Source organism: Rhipicephalus microplus, chromosome 7 (genome assembly GCF_043290135.1).
Source record: "Rhipicephalus microplus isolate Deutch F79 chromosome 7, USDA_Rmic, whole genome shotgun sequence".
Lineage (NCBI taxonomy): Eukaryota > Metazoa > Arthropoda > Arachnida > Ixodida > Ixodidae > Rhipicephalus > Rhipicephalus microplus.
In genome coordinates, this window is record NC_134706.1 from 64,698,039 (window position 1) to 64,720,924 (window position 22,886).

General features: G+C 44.7%; 2 protein-coding genes across 4 annotated transcripts in view; one reads left to right on the forward strand and one right to left on the reverse strand.

The window, feature by feature from the left end:
- LOC119179715 (xylosyltransferase oxt-like) overlaps positions 1-15,507 on the reverse strand; it is a 51,256-nt gene extending 35,749 nt beyond the window's left edge. Inside the window, exons 1-5 of one of the 2 annotated variants that reach the window (XM_037430834.2) lie at positions 14,705-15,507; positions 11,991-12,300; positions 7,860-8,156; positions 2,466-2,647; positions 882-1,081 (exon numbers count right to left, since the gene is read on the reverse strand). In XM_037430834.2, the coding sequence (XP_037286731.2) occupies positions 882-1,081; positions 2,466-2,647; positions 7,860-8,156; positions 11,991-12,300; positions 14,705-14,896 (1,181 nt within the window). In that variant the 5' untranslated portion in view covers positions 14,897-15,507. The remainder of the gene's footprint in view (positions 1-881; positions 1,082-2,465; positions 2,648-7,859; positions 8,157-11,990; positions 12,301-14,704) is intronic. The other variant, XM_075869220.1, reaches the window with a different exon arrangement.
- A 287-nt stretch (positions 15,508-15,794) lies between these two features.
- Positions 15,795-22,035, forward strand: LOC119179750 (small ribosomal subunit protein uS8). 2 transcript variants are annotated; one of them, XM_037430874.2, is made up of 4 exons: positions 15,795-15,902; positions 16,164-16,301; positions 17,343-17,508; positions 21,913-22,035. In XM_037430874.2, the coding sequence occupies exons 2-4, from the start codon at positions 16,169-16,171 to the stop codon at positions 22,004-22,006; spliced, it is 393 nt and encodes a 130-aa protein (XP_037286771.2). In that variant the 5' UTR covers positions 15,795-15,902; positions 16,164-16,168; the 3' UTR covers positions 22,007-22,035. The 2 variants fall into 2 exon arrangements, with proteins under 2 accessions (XP_037286771.2, XP_037286772.2); XM_037430875.2 differs by having other exon boundaries at positions 15,888-15,996.
- The last annotated feature ends 851 nt before the right edge of the window (positions 22,036-22,886 follow it).

Consider the following 22,886-nt stretch of genomic DNA (forward strand, 5'->3'; position numbering starts at 1 on the left):
GTGTTTTCATTTGTTAAACAACCACCTTTCGCGTTCATTTTACTGGCAACGCGTGTCATCGGGTGTTAAATTTTTTTTTTAATTCAGAAACTTAAATGCTAGCAAGCACGCATCGCAAGTTTCGATTCTCGGACACGCGAAGCTGCATGCTCAACACCTTTTGCAGAAATGCGGCCCTTGAAATGATTGTTTTGATTATAGTGCGATATCACTTATAGCGCTAATATTCGCGACTCCCACGATTTACGTTATAAGCAGTCTATACTGAAGATGCCATTTTCTAAGCTTCTCATCCTCTTTCAACTTCTGTGGAAGCCCAACTTACGTAGCGGACAAGGCTGTGCTCGCTTTGAGTGCGGAGTTCCAAATCTGCCTCGGAGACATTAATATATAAGAACATCTGAAATCTCGGATGCTAAAAATGTTTGGTGTTGCAGCATTGATTGAGTCTCACCTGTGACACATCTATCATCTCCCATGTTAAATCCAGTGTTTTCTCGAGTCAATACAAATGTGACTGAAGCAGAGCCTGAAAGGCAGCTTTGCTCCAATGTGTGATAGGGAGAAGCATATTGAAAATCATAAGGGGCCACTGTTGATCAGACATTGACTGTACTAGTCCTTTAGAAGTTCAAATAGTTCAAATATTGAAAATTCCAGTGTGAATCGAATTTAATAGCAAACCCTATTAAAAGCATTTTCAAAATTCGGAATATTAGCACATTTTTAACATCTGACTACCATGTAAAAAATATAGGTTTATCACACTGTTAACATAAATTCTGTCGTGATAACTGATATAAAAAAAGAAACAAACGAGCAATCATGTCCCGAAATGGCTCTCAGGTCTAAGAACAATGGCGATGCAGAAAGTGACTCACTTGACGGGGTAATCCGTCTCGCTCAGGTTCACAAAGTAGTCCCAACCGGGGTGCCGGCGCAGCAGGTAGGCCATGCCCCGCAGGAGCATCTCCAGCAGACTCGAACCGCCCCAGATTGTGGCCAGGCGATCACGTGCCAGGTACACGTTGCTGTACCGCGACTCCAGCGGCAACAGGGACCGGTACAGGTGGTCTTGCCGCTGTGAACGACATTGGGCCAGTTGATTTGCACAGCAAAGCTCCTCGTACACTTCGCTACACGTCAACTACGGAGTTTCAAGTTTATTTCGCATTTCCTTTTTACAAGAAAAAAAAGAAAACGCAAGGGCAAAGAACAAAAGGCTGCAAAACAGCAGCTTGACGAGGTTCCTGCCCGCTTGGCTTGGCGACAAAACATACAGCATATATATATAGAGAGAGAGAGAGAGAATAAAATAAATATTCACACGCTTCTATGTCGACAATATTCATGTATACACAACTTATGAACACTTTCCCATTTATACATTAACACAAAATATCTACATCTATTCACATACAACAGTTTTCATACATACATGCGATTCAGCATTAAAAAAACATGAATTTGAAATCCACAAATAATACTCATATAATTGTACCCTTATTTAATATGTTTTATCTCAACGCCTTTTTTGTAAGAGTGCTCAACTCGGGTTTTTGAGGAATAGAACACATTTAATACCCAAGGCACTTGGTACTGCAATCGACATGGGCCGTAATTTGTTCTTGAATATGGCATAACCCAATGATTTCGTTTTCTGAATTCATACAATGGTTTTTGTGATACAACTAGGTTACACAAGTTTAAAAATATCGCATTGTTACACCGGAAATACTTCTATATTTTCAAAACAAGGTTGTATTCGTAAAAGTGTTCAATAGTTGACGTGTACAATTGTGCACGTCAACTCTGTAGTTGACATGCACAATTCTACAAACACGCCTTGCACTGTATGTTGCTTCACTCTGCTTGAAACACGGAGCGAACATTACAACACTTTTCCTGAATAGACATTAGGTGCTCATTCAAGCTTTAGTGCAGTGTATTATGCTGCACATTATTCCCTTTTCTGACGACACTACCTTGGTTGCTGAGCTGCTTGATGTGCCACATTTTGGCAGCTAAGCTAGAACTATGAAGCTATGATATTCGTTTGCTCAGAATGTATATAACTGATAAAAACCTGTTCACGCATTTCGAACTTGTGATCTGATTTCCTTGAAAAATTAAAACGTCGAGGAATCCAGAACACACAGGTCTTCAATAACATCCAAGTTACAACCAATTGTAGAAAAATTCACAAATCAATATATCGCCCTGCTGTCTTTCTTGGACTGGAATATGGAGTGCCTTGGAGCAATGTTTTGCAAATTTGACTCTGTTACAGACAGTCCATGATTCGTGCCTGAGGGGGACATAGCAAGGGTTTCAAGTCTTCTTCTTTCCAGTGCGTAGAAAAGAAAAAAGAAAAGGCTGCAAGGGCCAGCCCCACGGAGAGTGCAACACCGGGCTATCCCGTGACAGAAGCGAAGCACGCTAGTGAGATGAAAACGAGCACTCACGGCGTCGACGTGAATGTAGAAAACGTGACGCTCGTGGTATAGGAACTGCAACAGGCGCAGCACCTGACGCACCGCACGGCCGTTGACGCAGAGCAGGAAGGCGACGCGCGCCGGCTTCAGCGTCTTGGCGGTCGTTGGCGCCAGCGGCCAGAGGATCTCACGTTTCGTGACTTCGCCGACAGCTGGGAGGTATGTGGCGGTACACGATAATGAGACTGCGTCAGCCTTGCGACTCTGTTCCCAAAACAGTTCTCAAAAGCTCAGAGTGAGCAAGGCAAGGTTTTCAGTAATTGGTGAAAATCAATTATATCTGCAGGCATGGTCGGTACAGAGGGTCATGGGGGGGGGGGGGGGGGGCAATACTCCTCCAGAGTTCTCGCCAGCACCCAACATTCTCCCCCCCCCCCTCCCACATACCCTCCCCTGACAGCAAACATTACTAAACAGCTGGTTTACTACTGTGCTAGGTTTTATCGGATTAACTTACAAGCTTTATCTGCCCGACTTAACAAAAACAAACTGCTTCTTTTTCTTTTTTGTCATTTCGTACAAAAACTCACCACCAGCCACTTTAATACAAATTGGTCCAGAGGGTATGTAAATACTGAAACACTTGGTCAACAACTCAACGGTGGATTGAGATTGAATGAAGACAGTCATGCATTTGTTCAAGATTTTCTTAAATTTTGTGTGATTTCCTAGCTCTTTTATTTGGGCTTTCTTTCTTATTTGTTTGTTTGCTTCTTATGCCCAGTTTTCTTTACTTCTGTCAGGAATACCCTTCATAGTGGATTACATAATGTGCGTAGAAGATAATAGCCAACACACTGTATTCAATAAATAAATAAATGCTCTAGGTGAGAGCAAAACTGCCTTGGCACTACTTTAAAAAGAAAGCACTAACACGGGCCTGTTGTCTTGCTCATATGGGACACACAGCACTCCGATCTAAGACAATCACATAACACATAACGCTGCATATTGAGACCACCACAAAATGCAAGCTACGCTATTAGTACAGGAATCTTACAAAGCAGCAAGCAGTATTGTTAGAACAGGTCCCGAAATGAAGCAGTATTAGACGCTTGCATCGCTGAAGTAAAGCAGCAGCTGAAGTGAAGGGAGGAGAAGTCGACAGCTGCATCGGCAGGTAAGTTGCTCATACACAAACGTCAGGCATGCAATGTGATCACTGCACGCTGAGCGTAATGTGAGAAACACACTTTGTAGGCGCCAGGGCAGATTCAAGGCGATAGCAGCAGAAGAGAATGTCGATTACTTCACGACAGCGTCAATCTATCCTGACACAACGCATTCCCGAGCGAGTCGGTTTCGTGCACCACACTTGCATGTGTATGCAATGAGACGTTTTCGTATTGCAAGGTACAAAGCATTCTTTTGTGTATAACCTATTCCAGCATATGTAGACTACACCCCCAACCACGAATCTCGAAAAAAAGTTTTCAAGGAACGAAAAATAATCCGAGATTTCTGTGCTAAGGAATGCAAAGCTTGGCACAGCGAAGGTGGTCGATCCTCGGCTTGTCGTGCTGAAGCACTGTAATCTAATCGATCACTGATCCGATCGCCCGCAGCGATTCGATCCAACGTGCTTGGCTGCACAAACGGCAGCGAAGAGACTGTGACGGATGACTCCAGAACATGTGCAGAGCTTGCCACTCTGAATACACTGAAAACGCTGTCTCTAGGCCACGGTGTAGGAAACTGTGGTGGCTGCTATGGTAACGACTCGGCGATGGCTCTTGCTCGGCGGCAGCTTGGCTATTTTAGCGAAGATGGCATGCAGCTGTGGCAATTGCTATATCAACGGCACAGTGGGGCTTCTCTGTAAACGGACATCTAACTGCCAGCCTTAATAGCTTTGCTGTGAAAAAATTAATAAAAACAATGATTTTCACGTATAGCTGTAAAGCCACTATCTTTGTAATGCCGTGCATCAGTGCCATGAGTCCAACTTGCGCACTGAAATTCTTGTATTACACCGCAACCAGACTTTTCCTTTAAATTTCAATAAATGTTCTGTGCGAGTTGTGTGCAAGGAAATACAACATATGAGACTCATAACTGAGAATTTGCAACACTATTTGTATTTTAGCGCTCCCAAAGTTAGGAAATTATAACACATTCCCCCCTGACTAAAGCTACAGATGACTTTTTTCAAACTGGTAGACATTCAGTGCGACTTGTTGGTGGGGTGGGCCTTCATGGTTTTAGATCGCAGTGAACACCTTTAACGTATATAGGTGGAGAACGAGCTAAGAAAAGAGGCAACACACAGTTCCATCTGACACTCCATTCACTTGCACAATGCTCACACCCCACCATCGAAACCTAACCTCTCTCTTAAGTTATCTTGACAGCCTTGAACTCGGCTCAAAAGACAATAGGTTCAGCTAGTGCTTTTTAATAAAGGACTGTGCCAGTTCCTGCCTGTGTAGAACCATTGCTCTTGCCTCAAAGGAACTGTGTCACACTTTTTCAGCACGGTCACAAAACATTGCCAAACGCTAGCCAAGGCTCTCGAGAACACAAGAGACAAAAATTATGAAATTAGTTTTTTTAGATAACCCGATTTCGTGTGCTGAAATGTTATTACACACAATTTAGCATGTTTGAATAGTTTCTTCATTTTTTCACAAACTTTTGTCAGTAAAGCTTAGCAAATGTTTGAGTGTAAAAAATATTGGTGTAGCTACGCACGAGTGCTGTGAAAACAGCGAAGCTCGTTGTGTTCCCTCCTCCTCAATCTGTTCTCTTTCCCACCTCTGGCTATATTATGCTATACACATCTACAATATGCATTACCCTCTCCTTTTTTCCTTTCTTTCCTCTTAACCCTCAATGGCATTTTCCACACTTGATATATCATACTACATGTGGCAAAGTTACACTTTATCCGCTCCCCCTTTACCACCCTTACATCATTCTTTTCTACCCTCACTTGATATTTTCTACCCCTCACTATACTATACACGGCTATATTATGCTTAACCTTCTCTCTTCCTCATCACTTCCCTATCCCACTCCCTTGTGGCTTTCCTTGCTTCTCTTTATTTTTTTTCTTTCCTTCATCCTCTCTCTTTTTGCTTTCCCTCTTCACCCAGACACCACTCTGCCTCGATCTCGCTTCCCTTTCCCAACACCTTACAATACTACACTAAAAACGAGGAAAAGTTTAACAGTGTGCTTGATTGGGCTGCTTGATGCTGCATGGTAGACTAAGACTGAAACAGCACCAAGAACGAGACGATTGGGAAGGCCGCATTTGTGTTCTCTTCTCCATTGTCCCAACCTCCAGTGCCATGTTTGTGTTCCCTTCTTGATCGTCCAGTGCAGTGTTTGCGTTTCCTTCTCAATAGTCCGATTCTCCTACACCGTATTCGTGTTCCCATCTCAATCATCTCGTCCCCAGCACCACATCTGTGTTTCCTTCTCGATCATGCCGTCCTCCAGCAGCATGTTTGTGTTCCCTTCTCTATTGTCCCGTCCCCAGCTCTGCGTTTATGTTCCCACCTCGATCGTCCCGTCTCCAACACCGTGTTTGTGTTTCCTTCTTGACCGTCCTGTCCTCAGCACCGTGTTTTTGTTCCCTCCTCAATCGTCTCATCTTCAGCACAGCGATTGTGTTCTATCGTCCCGTCTCCAGCACCGTGTTTTTGTTTTCTTCTCGATTGTCCTGTCACCAGCCCCGCACTTGTGTTTCCTTCTCGATTGTCCCGTCCTCAGCGCCGTGTTTGTTTTCTTCTCTATTGTTCCATCCCCAGCACCGTGTTTGTTTTCTTCTCCATTGTACCGTCCCCAGAACCGTGTTTGTGTTTCCTTTTCGATCGTTCTGTCCTTTGCACTGTCTTGGTCTTCGTTCACCAAGATGAAGAAAGTGCACGCCGGGAGGATTATTGCAATTCACACGCTAGGTGCATTAGACAAGGGATTTATGCGTTATACTATGGGTTTTTTCTGCCAGAATACAGAACTCTACTATTAAAAAGTTACTATCAAGCCACTACGCTAAATTGCGTATTTACTGACATGATAGTTAATGAGATTTCAGCACATACGTACGTTGTTAGAATTCTCACAGATGTTGTAAATGGTTTGGCAATGGCTTTTCCTCGGCGACTTCTGTGAAGTAGTCATAGATAAACGTAAGTTTGCAGGAACGAAGAAATACATCGATCAAACAGTAGCAAAAGCAGCAGAAGGAAATTCTGACGGACAAACACACCTCAAGAAGTAAAGAGCGCCGGGAGGGTGCATTCGCATGAGAGGCGTACTAAGGTGACCAGCCCAATGAGCAAGAGTCCCTACGCTCGAGTCTTACGAGTGTTAAACGTTCTCGCACAACATCACTAGAGGGTGGTGGGTCTTGGCCAAGGAAAAGTGCGCCAAGTCTCAGTTGACTAAGGTCACAGAAGTGATCAGTCAAGTCGCAGAAGACTAGGAGACAGTAGGCCCACTACGCTGAAGCTCGAAGCTGCTACTGGACAGTGCATGCGAGCTTACAAAATCAGAGTGAGAAAGCCACTGCTAGTGGCGAGAGACAGTACCCAGAAAGAAAGCCGCAGAAAGCCAAAGCCACTATGTAGAGAGTCGAGCGAGGTTGAGATCCAAGACGAGCAAAGCAATTCGGCATGAACAGCGTTCAGCTGTACAAGTAAATGGTGCACAGAAGGTCACAGAAAGATGGGGCTTGTGCTGAACTTCCTATTTGGTACAGAGTTTGATTAAAAATATTTCTACTACCAGCAGTGCGGCTGACCTGCTTAGTCTAATGAAACTTAACAACAGGTGCATAATTTATAAACGGCCTATTTTTCAATTAAGGCAGCTGATACAGTGGGGAACCGACTCTCTGTTTACAAGATGCTAGAAAAAAACTTGGGCTGGACATGAGGCTACCAAAAAGATTGCAATGGCCACTGATAGTGTAGCTATACGATTAAATTACCAGTTAGAAGTTTGGCACCAGTGTCATCTTATCCTGCCTCCAGTGTGTTTTGTCCGCTTGCACTAGCTGTAAGTACTTATTAGCAAATTAGAAGGTGCAGTTTCCATCCACCACAACAAGCACCATGTGAGAGACTGAAGAACCACAGGAATGCAAGAACGAAGAACAGAGAGATGACGGAGTTAACAAGAAGATACAAGTGTGAGCACTATACAAGCACTAAACCGCAAGCAGATTAGAAAGCCACAAGCCTCGTCTACCTCGTCAAGCAAGGCAACAGGAGGCCTCGAAGAAAACAGCCGAGGGAGAGCGACAGCGGTGCGTCGGAGGCGACGACGACGGGTTTTCAGAAGAGAGGGTTAGGCCATCCCCGAGAAGAAAGCAGCTTTCTGCACATGCATCGCTTCGACGTCACCATCGCTCACAGGGCAACCCGGTCGAGAAGACGTCCATGGCAAGATAGCCCCCGCACAACTCGCCGTCGTCGGCCGGGCAGACCATGTCGCAGTAGCGAGACGGCAGTGTGAGGTTTGCCGCAGGCCTCTCCTTGCTGCAAAAACACTCCGTGCCATACTGAAGGCCAGCCCAGGCAAATCCGAGACGCAGGCAGAGGCCGACACAGTGACGCCGAGAGTTGGAGCGCGTCCGCGAGGCCAGCCGTTCGAAGATGCGCGACTTGCGGTCGTCGCGGAAGCAGCCCAGGTGCGCGCCGACCACCCGTCCTGACCGAGGAACGTTTGTACAGTGAATTCTTTGGGTAATCTTTTGAAATTTGTCTCTCTTTTTTGCAAGGTTTATCACAAAACATAGGCAGACATAAGTGGCTGTGTTTTGGCGGCAACTGTTTTCCATACCTTAATAAATGCTACAATGTTGTCCCCCAATGAGAGATTCACCTTTATGTATAGAAGATTCTGGAATATTATCGATGCTCATAATCAGATTGCACACACCACACGAATAGACATGTACGCCCTAAAACATACATGAGCACCAACAATAGCGCTGCAAACTACAATTTGCCTGCAGGAATAGCCGCTAAAGGATTTGTTAAATATAAATTGTGCAACTTAATGCCCTGAAGCTGAACAGCAAGTCACTGTGAGCGAAAGGACTCTGTGTTGTATTTCAACCAAAGTTTCATAAAAAGAGTACTGACACAAAAATTTTCAGTTCTTTCTTTGTGCCAAATCAAGGACCAATTCTATGAGGGCTTAGAAAACGTATTGGCTAACTTGAGTATGCCCTAAAAAAATTTATCACAACATAATATTAAAACCTAGTTTCGTTTTCTACTGAGCTCTGACATCTCGACACTGTATGAGCTTCTCACCACATGTTCACATAAAATACCACTAACATTTCCATAGCTGCTTTTAGAGACCCACAAGGGGTCATTTTCAATGTTTTCGGTGAGACACAAGTGGCCACTTTGTATGTGTTTTTTGGTACACGACGTTATCATAACTAGCTATACAGGCATGTGAAGTCACCACAATTGGTACCGTAGCCTGACGTTGCACTAGTGTCAATGTCAGTGGGTGTGCCGTGCGAAAATTAACTTTATTATCAAAATGAGATACACTTGAACCTATAATGAATACAGATATAATAAAATATTGGTTATAACGAAGTAAATGAATATTAGTGTTGCAATACAGTGTCAGAAATAGCCTTTATAATGAATTTTTGGCTAAAACCAAATTTTGTTCTTATAAGATGCAACCTTGTTATGATGAGATATGAGTGTATTATCATTTACCAGGCTTCAAACTTGCTCATAGCCGTCTCTGTACACAGGAGATTTGTGCAACGGAGTAAACTCGACTTCGGAAAATTGGTGTCTTTACCGCTTTAACACATGCACAAGTTTTGATAAGCGAACTTTGATGATTTAATCAATAAAGTCTCACAAACTGAAAAGTGCAAGTTCTGTAAGCGACCTCCTGAAAGGTGCCATTCTGCTCATGCAAAAATGCAATACCTACAGATGAATTTCACAAAACGAATACCATTCATCAGAAATATCACTAAATGTGAGATGAGAACCTCGAAACAATGAATGCAGTAATTCCCCTTTCTTAGCAAGTAAGTTACTTGCAACTTACTGGCACTCTATCATTTGCAATTCTGAAATTGGAACAGGTAGGTGTCTCCATTACGTTTCTATAATGCAGTTGTCACTTTTTGTTGACTTTGTTCTGGAAGTCAAGGATCAGCTTGCATAAACCGTTTTACCTCCCTTTCTTGGCTTGTACCAAAGAAGTGCAAATAAACTTGGAATAGCATTCGTACTAATTTACTTACTACACAAACTTCCTCAGTTTTGATAATTCCTACGATACGTGCCACTAGCCAGAAGACTTCCCTTTCCATAACCCCAGTTAACTTGACACTAACCGAAAGTGGGTGGCGCTACCAAGGCTTCAGCTTTCTTCGATCCCAAAATTCACTCTTGCTACATGAATCGAACTTGTATGGTCTTTAAGTATGACAGCAATAATGACACCAATAATGACTATACTGGTGACACCAATAATGATACCAATAATTACTATGCTGATGACACCAATGACTTCAACATCCATTTTTATGACATTGAAGTAGAAGCTGATGTGTGAAAGGTATACATTTTCTCACTCGAACTCCCAAAATTTGAGAACTCTTTCAGCAGGGTTTAAAGCAAAAGTGACAGTTAACAAGATTTCAACTGTTGCGTTTCCAACGAAAGCATTTGCACAAGTGATAACAAAACAGTACCAAACGCAATACCTGTGCAGCAACTCAAAAGAGTTACTGCACAGGTATTGAGTTACGCTACAGCACAGTAACTCATCAGAGGTACTGTACCCTAGAGTAACTCTAATTATTAACTGTACAAGCTCCTTTAATACGTAACATTGACAAATTCATCCATCTACTGTATTTACCTGATCAGGGTCGACCTCGAATCAAAAACTAGTATCAGTTGTAAATTCTCCAAAAATGGTCCGTGCGTATTTCCGAGAAACTAGCTTTTCTGCATAGCTCTTAAGTACTGCTGTGAAGCCACCTTAACAAACCAATATACGATTTAGTTTTTTTTTTGGGGGGGGGGGGGGGAGACATTGAAAATAAGCTTTTTATAGTTCCTTTTTTTGCTGTGTATATTTGGGGGGGGGGGGGTGCAACCTACATCTGAGTTGACTTACAATCATGTAAATACGGTAGTGCTGAAAAATAGATATAGAAGAACATACATTCCAGACAACGGTGTATACTGTGATGTACATTTCTCCAAAACATTTATATCCTCACCACAAACTATTACATTAGCAGCACTAATTCCAAAGACAACAGCAATCATCGCAGTACACAAAGGCGTAAGCGCTGCTAAAAGGTAATTTAGCCGATTAGCAGCCATGACAACCTGGTCCTATTTATAATGTTCACCTAACAGAGTTAAAGGGACACTAAAACGAAGCAATCAACTCGTTAAGATTCATAATTTATGGTGTGAAAACTTGAGTACTGCTAATTTCACTATCTTGGGTTTCTTTAATAGAGGGCGATACCACAGTCAAAATTTTTTATTTAAATTTCGCACCGATATCCCAGGGCAGGGCGTCATGGAAAATTCTAAAGTGTATTTTTCATGTTCTCGCCGCTTCGGCTCAACGAAATTTTCTGAACCTTAGTATGTTGAATCTTTGGCGCCCACAGACGTCAATTATGTTTACCGATTAGAAGCTATATAGGACTTGTAGATGCTCTCAGAATCTGAAGTCACGCCAATTGGGGCAAGAATTACTAAGTAATGCTGGTACCTACTTCTTTTTTTTTTCTTACTAGTTTACCAAGAGTTTTTTTGCTGGAAGCATCAACATTTTCGTATTGTGAAATATTATTTTACAAAGATGAGAAAAATTATTTTTCACTTCACTGTCCCTTTAGCCCTTTCAGACATTTTGTACACAATTGCGCACATCACTTGTTTTTGATAGTTGTGTCAACTAGGAGTTAAAAAAGTGCAAGACAGAATGAGGTCTAGAGGAAATTAACCTCCTCCTTAATAAACTTGCTTTCATTTAACTTCAGCTTTGACCGTACTGTTGCATAAGAACACTTTTCTGAAGGCACCACCATAGCTGACGAGTCATTGGATGTGGCGCTTCCCTGGAGCCATGTCGAAATATATTTTTTCTTTTCTAAATATCAACAAAACCATAAACCAATTTGCCCTATATTTCTAGTCTGACATTTGATTCTATATATGCAAGAACCAAACATGAATGTCTTTACGATAGGTAGATATTTAATGAAAGCTTAATTTCCATTAACTGCTACATAATGCATAAAGCAATCTATTATAAAATTATTGTTGTTGCAATAGATAATAGAGGGCCTTGAAATCATGCTGTGATAATTTGACGCATTTACAGGCACTTCGTCATAGGTGGCGTCTGAAAGGGTTAAACTGTACCTGGATTTCCATTTCGAAAGATACTGTTCGACCTTTTTGCAAACACGTGCCAAAAGCTTCGAGAGCACAATCATTCCAGCCTCGACAATCTTACCTGGCGAAGTCTTGCAAAAACGCGGCAGCTCGCTTGGGTACAGCAAGCCGCGCCGAACAAGGCAGGTCACGTTCGCCAACTCCTGTTTGCACCGAGTCGTGGTGGCACGCCGTATCGCGGAGAGGGCGTCTTTCTCGACGATGTCGCATTCGGGCCGGAACCCCAACTGAGCCCAGTTGATGCCCTCTGACCCGTTGACGTAGTTCGACGCCAATGGACTTCGCTGGGATTCCGAGCGCGGGTGCTGCCCGCCGTCTTCGTCGTTGTATTCGTCATCTGACTGGGCACTCTGTTCCCGTCCATTGCTGGCCTGGTGGAACAAGAAAGAAAATCAACATGAAATTGTTTACTTAATTATTCATTCACAGAAATAGTGCAGGCCACATGACTCAGACAGAAGGGGCAATATGTAAACATAAACAACAACAAACCACAGAATTTCTTGAAGTTTTTTAAACCCCATGACACAAGTTTGGTGCATTCAATGTGACATGGTGTCCAACGGTGCTGTGTGCACCATGCAGTTCATTAGAGCAGCCCAAATCGCTACTTAATGATTTGGGGGGCATTATGTCCCAAAACCACAACACGATTTTGAGGCACAGCATAGCGGAGTGCTTCAGAAAAAAAGGCAAGCATGTAAAGAAGGGTGTTTGAGCTCCAGTAACGTGACACCTTGGTAGGGATGAAGAATGCAGTGTTGGCCAATGTTTCTCCCAGCAAAAATCTTTATTCTCCTAACTGCTTTACTTGCCGCCGAGCCACAAACATGCGATTGCTTTGCAGATATGTTTCAAGAAGTGGTGTTTCAAATAGATACCATTACTGTAGAGATGCACGTTTTGTGTCTCCAATTTTAGGTAAGAAACGTGGAACACCTCGGTAAACTTTCGTCAGAGATTCTGACGGCACTGCTGAGCCAAACAAAGTATTAGGCAGTAACAACACACCTCTAACCTGCGATACACACAGTAGTGGGATTTACCCAATTTTCGCGATGCATAGACTTAGTGATGCCATCGTGACAACATGACAAGCCGAGACAACGACGACACGCCACACCGACAAGCCACGACGCTAAAGTGCTTCATCCCTTATTGAAGCCCTTGGGATTCTTTAACATGCACCCAATATATGTACAGCAAGTTGGTACCAGCAACTCGCATATGCCAGATGATACTATGACGCTTGTACCTTGCCAGCCTCGTTGGCTCCGCCCATTAGTGACACAAAGAAAACAGTCCAAGGTTCCGAGTGCAAGCAACCTATGCTTCACCATTCATCTAAACATCGCATGTCGAGCTCAATATTTCACACTTCTTGTTCAAACCGTAAGCTTGTCTTGCCTAGCTTCAGGCAGTGCAAACTCTTCCCTAAAACGGATACTTGGGTGGGTTGCAAGCTGCAGTAATTGCCCGATGTCGCTGGCCGCGCGAGCGCTGAGGGAATGTAATCTAGCAGCTTGTACACTGGCCATGACTCGTTATCTTGCTTGGCCATAGATGACGCCAAAAGTGAACGTGCTTTCTTCACTTGTTGGTTGATGGTGCTGCAGGCAGCCACCGCAGAGCGCAGACCATGGGTAAACGTGTTCCCTTTCATAAAGAACAACAGTGTTCATGTGTTCCAGCGCTATGCTGTCAACTGAGGAAAGCTTCAGCTAAGGGAGCCTACATCACTGCCACACAAGCCAGATACCATCTCGCATATTCTGCTTTTGCGCAGCGTGTACCTCTTCGCAGCAAACTTTATGCTGTTTTTCTGAAACCATCACAGCCAAACCAGTCTCACAGAAAGGTTGTGCAAACTTGGACACTAGAAGGACGTCAGGACACCGCGAATGCCGACCAAATAATTTGTGCCTCGTGTTAGCACGCCCCGTCTTTGAGAATGAACACTTACCAACTAGTTCGTCTCTCTCTTATTCTATCTCAAAACACTTCAGTCTGGGTCCTCGCACCTGGGTGAGACGTGCTACGCAAACATTGTGGGTTGTGGCGCAATTTCACAACTACGTAGGTCTGCACTTTGTCGAGCTAGGTTGCTCCTTTGAATAATCAGCTGTCGTGTTTGTGCTAATGACAGGCAATCAGTCACACGACTCATCGACGACATTATTCTTCCATTAACCTGGTACTCTCTCCCAGCAGAGTAACATGGCAAGATGGGGCTCAGAGGGCTGACTCATCAGTTCTCTGTTTTTGTGTGTTGGCCTCCACTGCTAGATTATACAAGCCGCAGCAATGCCGCGTTTAGTACGCCGGCAACGAGCGTGATACGCTAGCTGTTCGTTTTTTGGTGTTGTCTGAATCACTCAGGCAACGAACTATAGATCCAAGTGATTGTACAAATTTAGACAACAGTTCATTGTGGATGTTATCAATTTGCCTTTTGGGCAAGCTCCCTATGGGTCTTCTCTCGCGCCGTTACGTGGAGTGCGCGCATGACGTCCAAACAATCAATGTAGACTAGCTGCGATTGCTCGCGATAAATGCGCTACCGGAAAAAACAAGCTTCTAAGCAACGCACGCTCCACAGCACCCGGAGAAATCCAGGAGTAACGAAACAATGATAATACCCCGGAGAAAGGCACGCGCTCACAGCACGCACTTTCACGAAACACCTGCCGCCGCGACAAAAATAACGGCACTACAACGCGCGTGGAGGAACACTTCACATGCACGCGCGCGACACGAAAGCTTGACCGCGGTCACCTGCGAATCGGACGCTCTCGATCCAGCCGTCCGTGCGGTCGGAAGATGTCCGGCGTGCGACTCCGATGCCGGCGCTAGGTAGAACAGGTACCCGAGCACGATCTGCACGCTCAGGATGGCCACGCCGATGGCGAAGTACGGCACATGCCTTCGGCACCAGCGTTGACTGGTGACCACCCGCGACACTGCCATTCGCGTGCATTCGGCGAGAGAGCGGCGGGCGTTCAAGAGAAAAACGCACGGCGCCGCGCTGAGTCAGAACCCCCGACCGAGCGGGCACCACCGCTAATTATCCCGCGGAGGGGAAACGGCCCCGCGCAGGTCGCTTCCTTTTGTTTTGATTTCATGTGTTTGCGGAGCGATTGGCCGAACGGAGTGCGCCCAGGCGGTGGGCGCAGTCCCGAATGAGACGGGGTTTCAGTTTGTAGACGACGGCCAGGCCACAGAACACCTGGCCAGGCTCCGTCACGGCTTCTACAAGAAGTCTTCAAGTGGTCTGAGGTTCTTACGGCAAGTCTTCTTCAATCCGTACGACTGCCGCGGCAGTGGAGAGACGGAAAGAAGTGGGGCGGATCACGGCATCGGTTTGATCGAACGGCGCGGATCAAAACTCCGGAAACAAATGGGGCGGCGCTACGACGTCCGGCTGTTGCCACGACAAAAAAAGAAAGATGACACGGCGACCTGCCGAATAATTAGCGCGGAAGAAAAACGGCAGCGCGTAGGCAGGGCTGCAGCTTTGTTCGGCGCGTTCGAGAAGCCGCTGCACAGAACTTTGCGCTCTTTTTTTTTTTTTGTAAGTTTTTGAAGAGTCTTTTCATAGGATCTATCCCTTGCCCACCTATTACACAACGCGCTGAGATTGTTTAATCTTGGAGGCCACACATGCATCTTGTGGGCCTCCGAGAACTGTACTTCTCAAAACTAAAATTTAGGACATTTCTGTAGTACTCTAGCAGTTCAGTAACACAAATGAGTGCATTATTCAGTCGCGAAAGTAACGAAAACCTACAATTTAGCAACAAACAAGTAGCTGTAATGAAAGTATATAAAAGCACAAGCACATTTTACATCATGGCTGCCTTGTTTTAAAAAATCTTTGAAATAAAGTGGTAGGCAGCGCCGTCTAGGCAGGCTTCTATTTGTTTTCCATCATAATGCTCCTCTCTCTTTTTCCCGGCCGCCACCGTCTCTGGAGGTAATCATTCGCCCGAACATTTTTCAATCCGTTTCATCTGTGCGAATTCTCGCTTTCTGCCGCGTTCAATCCACCGTCCTCGAATAAATCAAAGGTTGCGCTTTCTTTTCGCACAAATATATACGGCACGTACCGTACGTAGTGCCGTTAAAGAGGACCCATATTCGCCGCGAGCGTAGTGTGTGTGTCACGTCGCGACGTGCTGTCGGTCTTTGCCGGCAGCTTGGTTCACCTCTTGGTTCGCCTTGTTTCGCATTGCAGACAAAATGGTGCGCATGAACGTCTTGGCCGACGCTCTCAAGTCGATCAACAATGCAGAAAAGCGGGGCAAGCGCCAGGTGCTCATTCGGCCCTGCTCAAAAGTCATCATCAAATTCCTCACAGTCATGATGAAGCACGGTAAGAACTCTTTTCAAACTTCGGGCGTGAAGTACATGCTTTGCGGACGTAGCAGCGCGTCGCTTGGCAGTGTGTCCTGTGGTTCTAACGCATTGTCATACATTTCGCGCCTCTTATGACCCGATTCCTCGGAATAGTGTTTAAGTAATCTCGATCTTTCGTGGTGCTTTGTGTCTTATGTGAGCGATGGTCATTTCGGGTGATCCGTTAACGAGCCCCATCTCGTGTTAATCGACTGTCGTTTCGCGGTTAAACGACAATCGCCGACTGTCTGAACACATGCCCACCTATCGTTGTTCGCCAACGACAGCGTGCTAAGTTCGGAATTTTGTGGCGGTATTGTGGCGTGCGACGCTTGTTTAATTGTAACCACGTGAAGGCCTCTATGCTTCGTTGTCCTGCGATCTTGGAAGGTGCGACCAATTCACATGGTGCTAGTAAATGTAATCTTTCGGGTGCCTAGGGAAGTGCATTGGGGGTACTTGGTGATACTTTGTCCTCAAGAAACAGTAACTGTGGGACAGGGTCATATTTGGCGTAATCATACCTCCTGTAAACACACCGGACTTATTTGGACACTCACAATTGTGACGGTTGTGCGAAATGTGATGGTTCAATTACAAGATGGTGTTCTGTGGCCGCATGGTTCAAGCTCTCACATTGACTAGGTGCGGCAATTCATGGATTCTGACATCAGAGTTGTGATGCATGTTTTGCATGGTGTCAGCTGATCAGTCGGTAGCCGCCGCAGGGCAACACCTGCCACGACTTCTCATCAGAGCTCTCTTTTAATTTGATCCCATAACAAGTTGAGTAACTCCAGTAATCACTTGGCGTGTGTCCCTATGGTCACAATTCTTGCTTCTACACTGCCAGACGTGTGAGATGTCGTCTGCTGACTGGTTTCATCGGCTTAGAATTTGGTCAAGAGTGAACAAAAAACTAAATGGCACTCTTTGAAGATGCCCGTGCACTTTTGAACATGATATATTAGTAGTTGAGAATTCACGACTTACTCGGTATGTTGTCGTCATCTTGCAGGCTACATCGGGGAGTTCGAGATCGTGGACGATCACCGCGCGGGCAAGATTGTGGTCTTCCTCAACGGCCGGCTCAACAAGTGCGGTGTCATCAGCCCCCGCTTCGACGTCCAACTGAAGGACACCGAGACGTGGATGCGCAACCTCCTGCCGTCCCGACAGTTCGGGTGAGAACTTGGTGTTTGGCTCTCACAGCTTTCTGGTGTAGTGTTTCTGAATACGCAGTAAGCCTCATTCCCGTGTGCTTAAATTGAACTGCGGAAACGCCACCGCGGTGGTTCAGTGCGTGCTGTGTGCACGAAGACACAGCTTCAATCTCGGCTGCCGCAGTTCCATTTCGAGTCCTTGTGTACAATGTACCTTATAGCCCTAGTAACCTTGGGATACTGACCAAAAACATGGTTAATTCCTCAGTCATAAAAATCAAGGTAACGCTAAACGTGTTAGAACAAAGCCTTCGTGGACCCCAGCATCAAACACTTCAGTGTTAAAAATTGGAAGAAAAACTTATATAAGCATCGAAAATCTGCTCGGAAGACTGTTCTGATGAGCACAGTTTATTTCACATATTTTTGAACAGTTGGATGCATTGTCAATGCGCAACAGCATGGCACGAGGGCATGCAGCGTGCTTCCTACCCTCCTCTTTTCTACCTTATCTTATCCTACTCTCTCTCTCTCTCTCTTCCACAAGAGCGCTGGTGCTTCACTCCAGCAGGAGACATTCTTCACTGCCATTTATGGTGGTTTATGGGAACCGTAGTGAGAGCTCGATTGGCCAAGAGACGCTAGAGACAGCCCGCAATGTTGGCATGCCCGTTTCCGGCGTTTTTTACCGTCGCCTGCTGCCGTTCGCGGCACAACCAGTAGACACGACTGTTTGTAAAAAGCGCAATACAGTATTTTCAACCAGTTCCTGCCAAAAATGAAAGTTTCATCCATTGATTCCAGCATCCATCCTTTCGGCTTGGCTGAAAATCTTGGCATCAAAAATTTTGTTCGGTATTCGTTCACACTCTGGCCATAAGCCTATCCCAACCCAAAGCTGGTGAAACAGAAAACACAAGTTTGTTGGTCAGGAGCTGCAGCATTTGGTGCTTTCACTAAATTTTCTCGCTTTTAACTTAAAAAAGGAAAATCCATTGAAGGGATTGTGAAGGGAACGGGTGACATTACGCAGTTGCTGCTACAGGGCATTAAGTAGGCCTCAGGTGTGCCAATCTGTTTGATAGACACTTTGCATCATTGACACAATGCGTTAGTACCGTAATTACTCGAATCTAACGCGCACCTTTTTTCCAATTAAGCCAGTTCATAAGTCGCATGCGCGTTAGAATAGAGTACGAACAAAAAAATTACGGTCAATTTATTGCCATCGGCAAATCCAAAATGGCCCCCCCCCTACGTGCGTTGGCATGGCACGTCGGCCATTTCTGCCTATGTGTTTCCTATGTGCGGCACTTCGTACGTGTGCTGAGGAGTTCGTCATCTAGTAGTGCATTAGCATCGACGGTGTGGAAGGGCCAACTCCAAAAACTCGAGTGCATCACGATGCCGCTTTTAAAAGTCATCGCGTGTGCAGAAACGGACGGAAATCGGGCCGCATCGCGGTCATTCGGAGTTCCCGAAACGTGCGTGCGGGACCGGCGGAAACAAAAGCAGAAGATTGTCGACAGCAAAGCTTCACGCAAAGGCTTCAGTGGACCACAGCAGGGTCGGTTTCCGCAAATTAAAGAGCTCCTCGGCGAGTATGTGCTTGAGCAGCGAGCGGCACAGCGGCCCATGACGACATAACTGCTCCAAGTGCGGGCTATGCAATCAGTCTTAGAAAAAGGTCTAATGCGGAGCCAGTTTAAAGCGAGCAGGTGCTGGCTAACTAAATTTATGGAGAGGAAAGGCTTTTCCCTCCAAAGGGGAACATGCATATGCGAAACGTTTTGCGGAGGAGTACGATGAAAAGCTTCACAGTTTTCAGAGGTTCGTTCTAAACTTGCGGCGCAACAACGGCTACCTGCTTGAGCAAATCGGGAATGCCAATCAGACGCCTCTTTACTTCGACATGCTTGGCACCACAGCCGTCGAGAAGAAGGGGGCGAAGCAAGTTTGCATGCTGACATCGGTCCACGGTAAAACTACAGTGACGGCAATGCTCTGTTACACGTCAGATGGGCACAAGCTTCGCACGTACTTCATATTTAAATGGAAGACGCTCCCGGAAGGAGTCGTTTTTTCGTGTGGTGTGATCGTGTGGGCCAGCGAGAAAAATGGGTGCGCGTTGCAATCGATGTCTTAATTTTTTTTTTTTTCGCAGTGGAGATCGGGTGTGCGTTTCCCAATTCGAGTAAATACGGTAGAATCGAGTAAATACGGTAAGCGAGGTTGGGTTTAAAACTTAGCATCAGCAGCATAGTTACAGTTATTGTGCTAGTATGCTCGCATAGTTCTAGCAAGCCTCGCGATACATTTGCACCTAAATGTGTGTTAGATCTGATTGGAATTTTAAAGCAATTCCAAATGTTTGTTATTCATTATGTAAAATAGTTTATCTATCTGAAATGTCTCCTGAGGAATTATCAAGCCTTTGATATACACAGTGTGTTATGTGCGAGTTGGATTTGTGAACATTTTGCTGTATGGTTAAAACTGAGTCGTGCATTTTGGTGTGGGGAACTGCTTGAAACGCCATGCTGAATTCTTTGTTTGCAGTGTGAAACTTTTACCCAGTTTCCGTTCGTTCCAATCCGACCGTAAAATAAAGACAAGAAAACAGTCTAGTAAAACAGGTGTGCTTAGTCTTTGAAGAGATCCCAGGTATCGCTGCGGAAAAACGCGCGTGTGAATCAATCACTGTATAGCTTCTCCAGCAGCACCTGAAAACGGATCATTGCAGCCGTGTTGTCTTGTTGGCAGGGGGCTCATAACGAATTTCAATTAGTTGGAGGGCTACTTCCAAGCAAAAGCAGGGCAATTAGATGGGCCCGCTTTTCGTCACCTATTGCACTATGCAGAACCAGCAGACAAAGCCTAGAAAAGCATGGGGGTTTTTATTTTAGCAATTGTAAATTACTAAATGCGAAGAAAGTAGAGTGGATTAAAAGATGACTTGCTGGGGGCAGCGACCATAACACTTCCGGTTTTCTACACCGAGCCGCAATGGTGGTCATCGCCCCTTGTCCGCTCTCTGGATTACATACGTGCACTTAAACCTGGCGGTGTTGGCACCACTACTGCCCCGACGGCGAGCGTGAACCGTCTCTCTTTCCTGCTGAAGTCGCGAAGCACGTGATCTTTTTACGAGCTAGCAGCTGACCAATACTCTCTCGCGTACTACCTGAAGGCATCCAACCTTTGAGACCAACAAGACCTTCACTGTGAAAGAGCGAAAGAAGGGGAATTTTAAGGGCTAAATTTTTTTTGCTAACACAAGTTTAATTATTCATGCACAAGTGCTCCGTGTAAATGATCACTGACATCTAAAAGGTCGCACTCATTTGGAGCGATGTGTTGGGTTCGTGCGGCCCTGACAAACAAAGAAGTACGCAAGTTTGTTTTTTTTCACCATCTTTGCTCGCTCCTGCTTTACGAATCTCCCCGAATTTCGAGGTCGCCAGGCTGGCAGATTCGCAATCATTGAAGGAACTCTGCCGCTAGTGTCTATCAAGGCTGCAACGCATAGCGCTTCAGCGAGCATGCGAATTATGGGTATGACATGGATTTGCCTAGTCTTCGTACTTTACGTTCATTCTGGCTTCGTGTGGCTTTGTCACGAAACCACAATCGGCAAATGTTTGGCAGTTACGCTTCACTGCCTTACGATTATTTTAGGCCTACCACTTCAAACCACACAAAGTGAAAGTGCGGGTCACAAAGTGAAAAACGATTTGTTCTTTTCTTTGAAACAAAACCAAAACACAGCAATAAACGAAACCACAAGTGCATTTGCCGCCAGCAAGCACAAAGACTAGGCGAACTCATGTCATACCCATAATTCCCATAGTTGCTGAACAATCGTAGCACCTGTGTCCACTCTAGTAACTCTTATGTTCACAATAGCATATGCAGCATTCGTCGAATGGTTTGGCAAGCTCTGCAAATGCTATTGAGACTTTGTCATTGTTTGCACTGAGGGGCAGTTCAACACTCTTGCACTTATTCAAATAGCAGTGTTTACGGGCACTATGCATGAGTTACGGTTTGCATTTTTTGTGTAACAGTGAGCCTTTATGTTCAGCAAGTTTCGTAATTCGTGCTTAGTAAAAAAAGAAACTCCTCTTCGTAGCCTGCTTTAAATCCCATTTTGGCTGCTGCACCCTTCATGCTGAGACAATAATGCGTGGCAGTGTGCATCTTTTGTCGGGGACCTTGCATCTGTCGTTGCCAAGTTTTCATCTCTCCATTTGTGACAAAACACGATAGAAAGGTCGCGCAGCAGCGTGAACCCTTGTCCAGTATCAGGATCATTCTGCGGTCAATTCAAGAAAGGAACCGTTTCATTGCTTCTTGTGAGTGACACGAAATGTAAATGCGAGTTTGCGTTCTCGATTCCTCACTGTGTTCTGTTCTCCTGTGCAGCTACATTGTGCTGACCACATCCGGTGGAATCATGGACCACGAAGAAGCCAGGAGAAAACATCTGGGAGGCAAAATTTTGGGCTTCTTCTTCTAAGGAATAAAACACATTGGCACATTGCTCCACCACGTGCGTCTGGGTGTCTTTTGCTCTTTGTAGTCGCTGAAATGTGCGTCTCTTGAGCATTTCTTAATAAAAGCATTCTTAGGGGGGCAGACTAGTTTTTGGGACCAAAAAGTGACGAAAAAATTCATTTGTTCAAATTGACATAATTGGTTTCTGCGAGTATATTTCTATCTTTCTGCAATTTTTCACACACCAGAAAGTGGTGATCTTCATGTAATGTCATTTTAAGTGCCCAGATTCTTGATGCTGTTAACATGCAAAACCTGCAAACAAATGGGGAACCGACTTCGAGGCTTCTTTAGAACTTGCCAGCACCTGTGTTAGCTCTGCTACGAATGTATGAGCACCTTTATGAGGATTGCAAAACATGTACACCATGATTGTTGCTTTTTGAAGAAGCTGTGTTTTCAGTTTTTTCCATTTTTCTCAAAAAAGTAAGTTTACGACTGTTCAATTGTGAGGCCTCAATATCTGTAGCTAGGGCAGGTATAAGTTCTTTTTGCAATGGAGACCTGTATGTTTGTAGAGTGCAAGTATGGGAGCAGAATTTAGAGTGCAAGTCTTTTTAATTTCTCATCAAAATTTTAACACAATTCCATCTGCTTCTGAAAATTGAAAGTTTATTTTGCTGTAAAGTAACCAAGAAAGGCCTAAAAACAAAAAAGAAATTTGCATAATTTCATATTATCATTAGTCTATGATGGCATATCTTAAATATCACTTAATTGAGCACTTTTTTTTTTGCTATGAGGGCCTTAAACAGTGTGAAGTAAACTTAAGTTATCTCAGGAACAAGATAAGTTACAGTAAAACTAATAAAATATTTGAAATCAGCCAAAAACACTGCATA

Excerpts from the sequence above, each read along its gene's own strand:
- LOC119179750 (XM_037430874.2), top strand. The coding sequence starts at position 16,169 with ATGGTGCGCATGAACGTCTTGGCCGACGCTCTCAAGTCGATCAACAAT. Across the intron at positions 16,302-17,342 it reads CACAGTCATGATGAAGCACG|GCTACATCGGGGAGTTCGAG; the intron begins GTAAGAACTCTT and ends GTCATCTTGCAG. Across the intron at positions 17,509-21,912 it reads CTGCCGTCCCGACAGTTCGG|CTACATTGTGCTGACCACAT; the intron begins GTGAGAACTTGG and ends TCTCCTGTGCAG.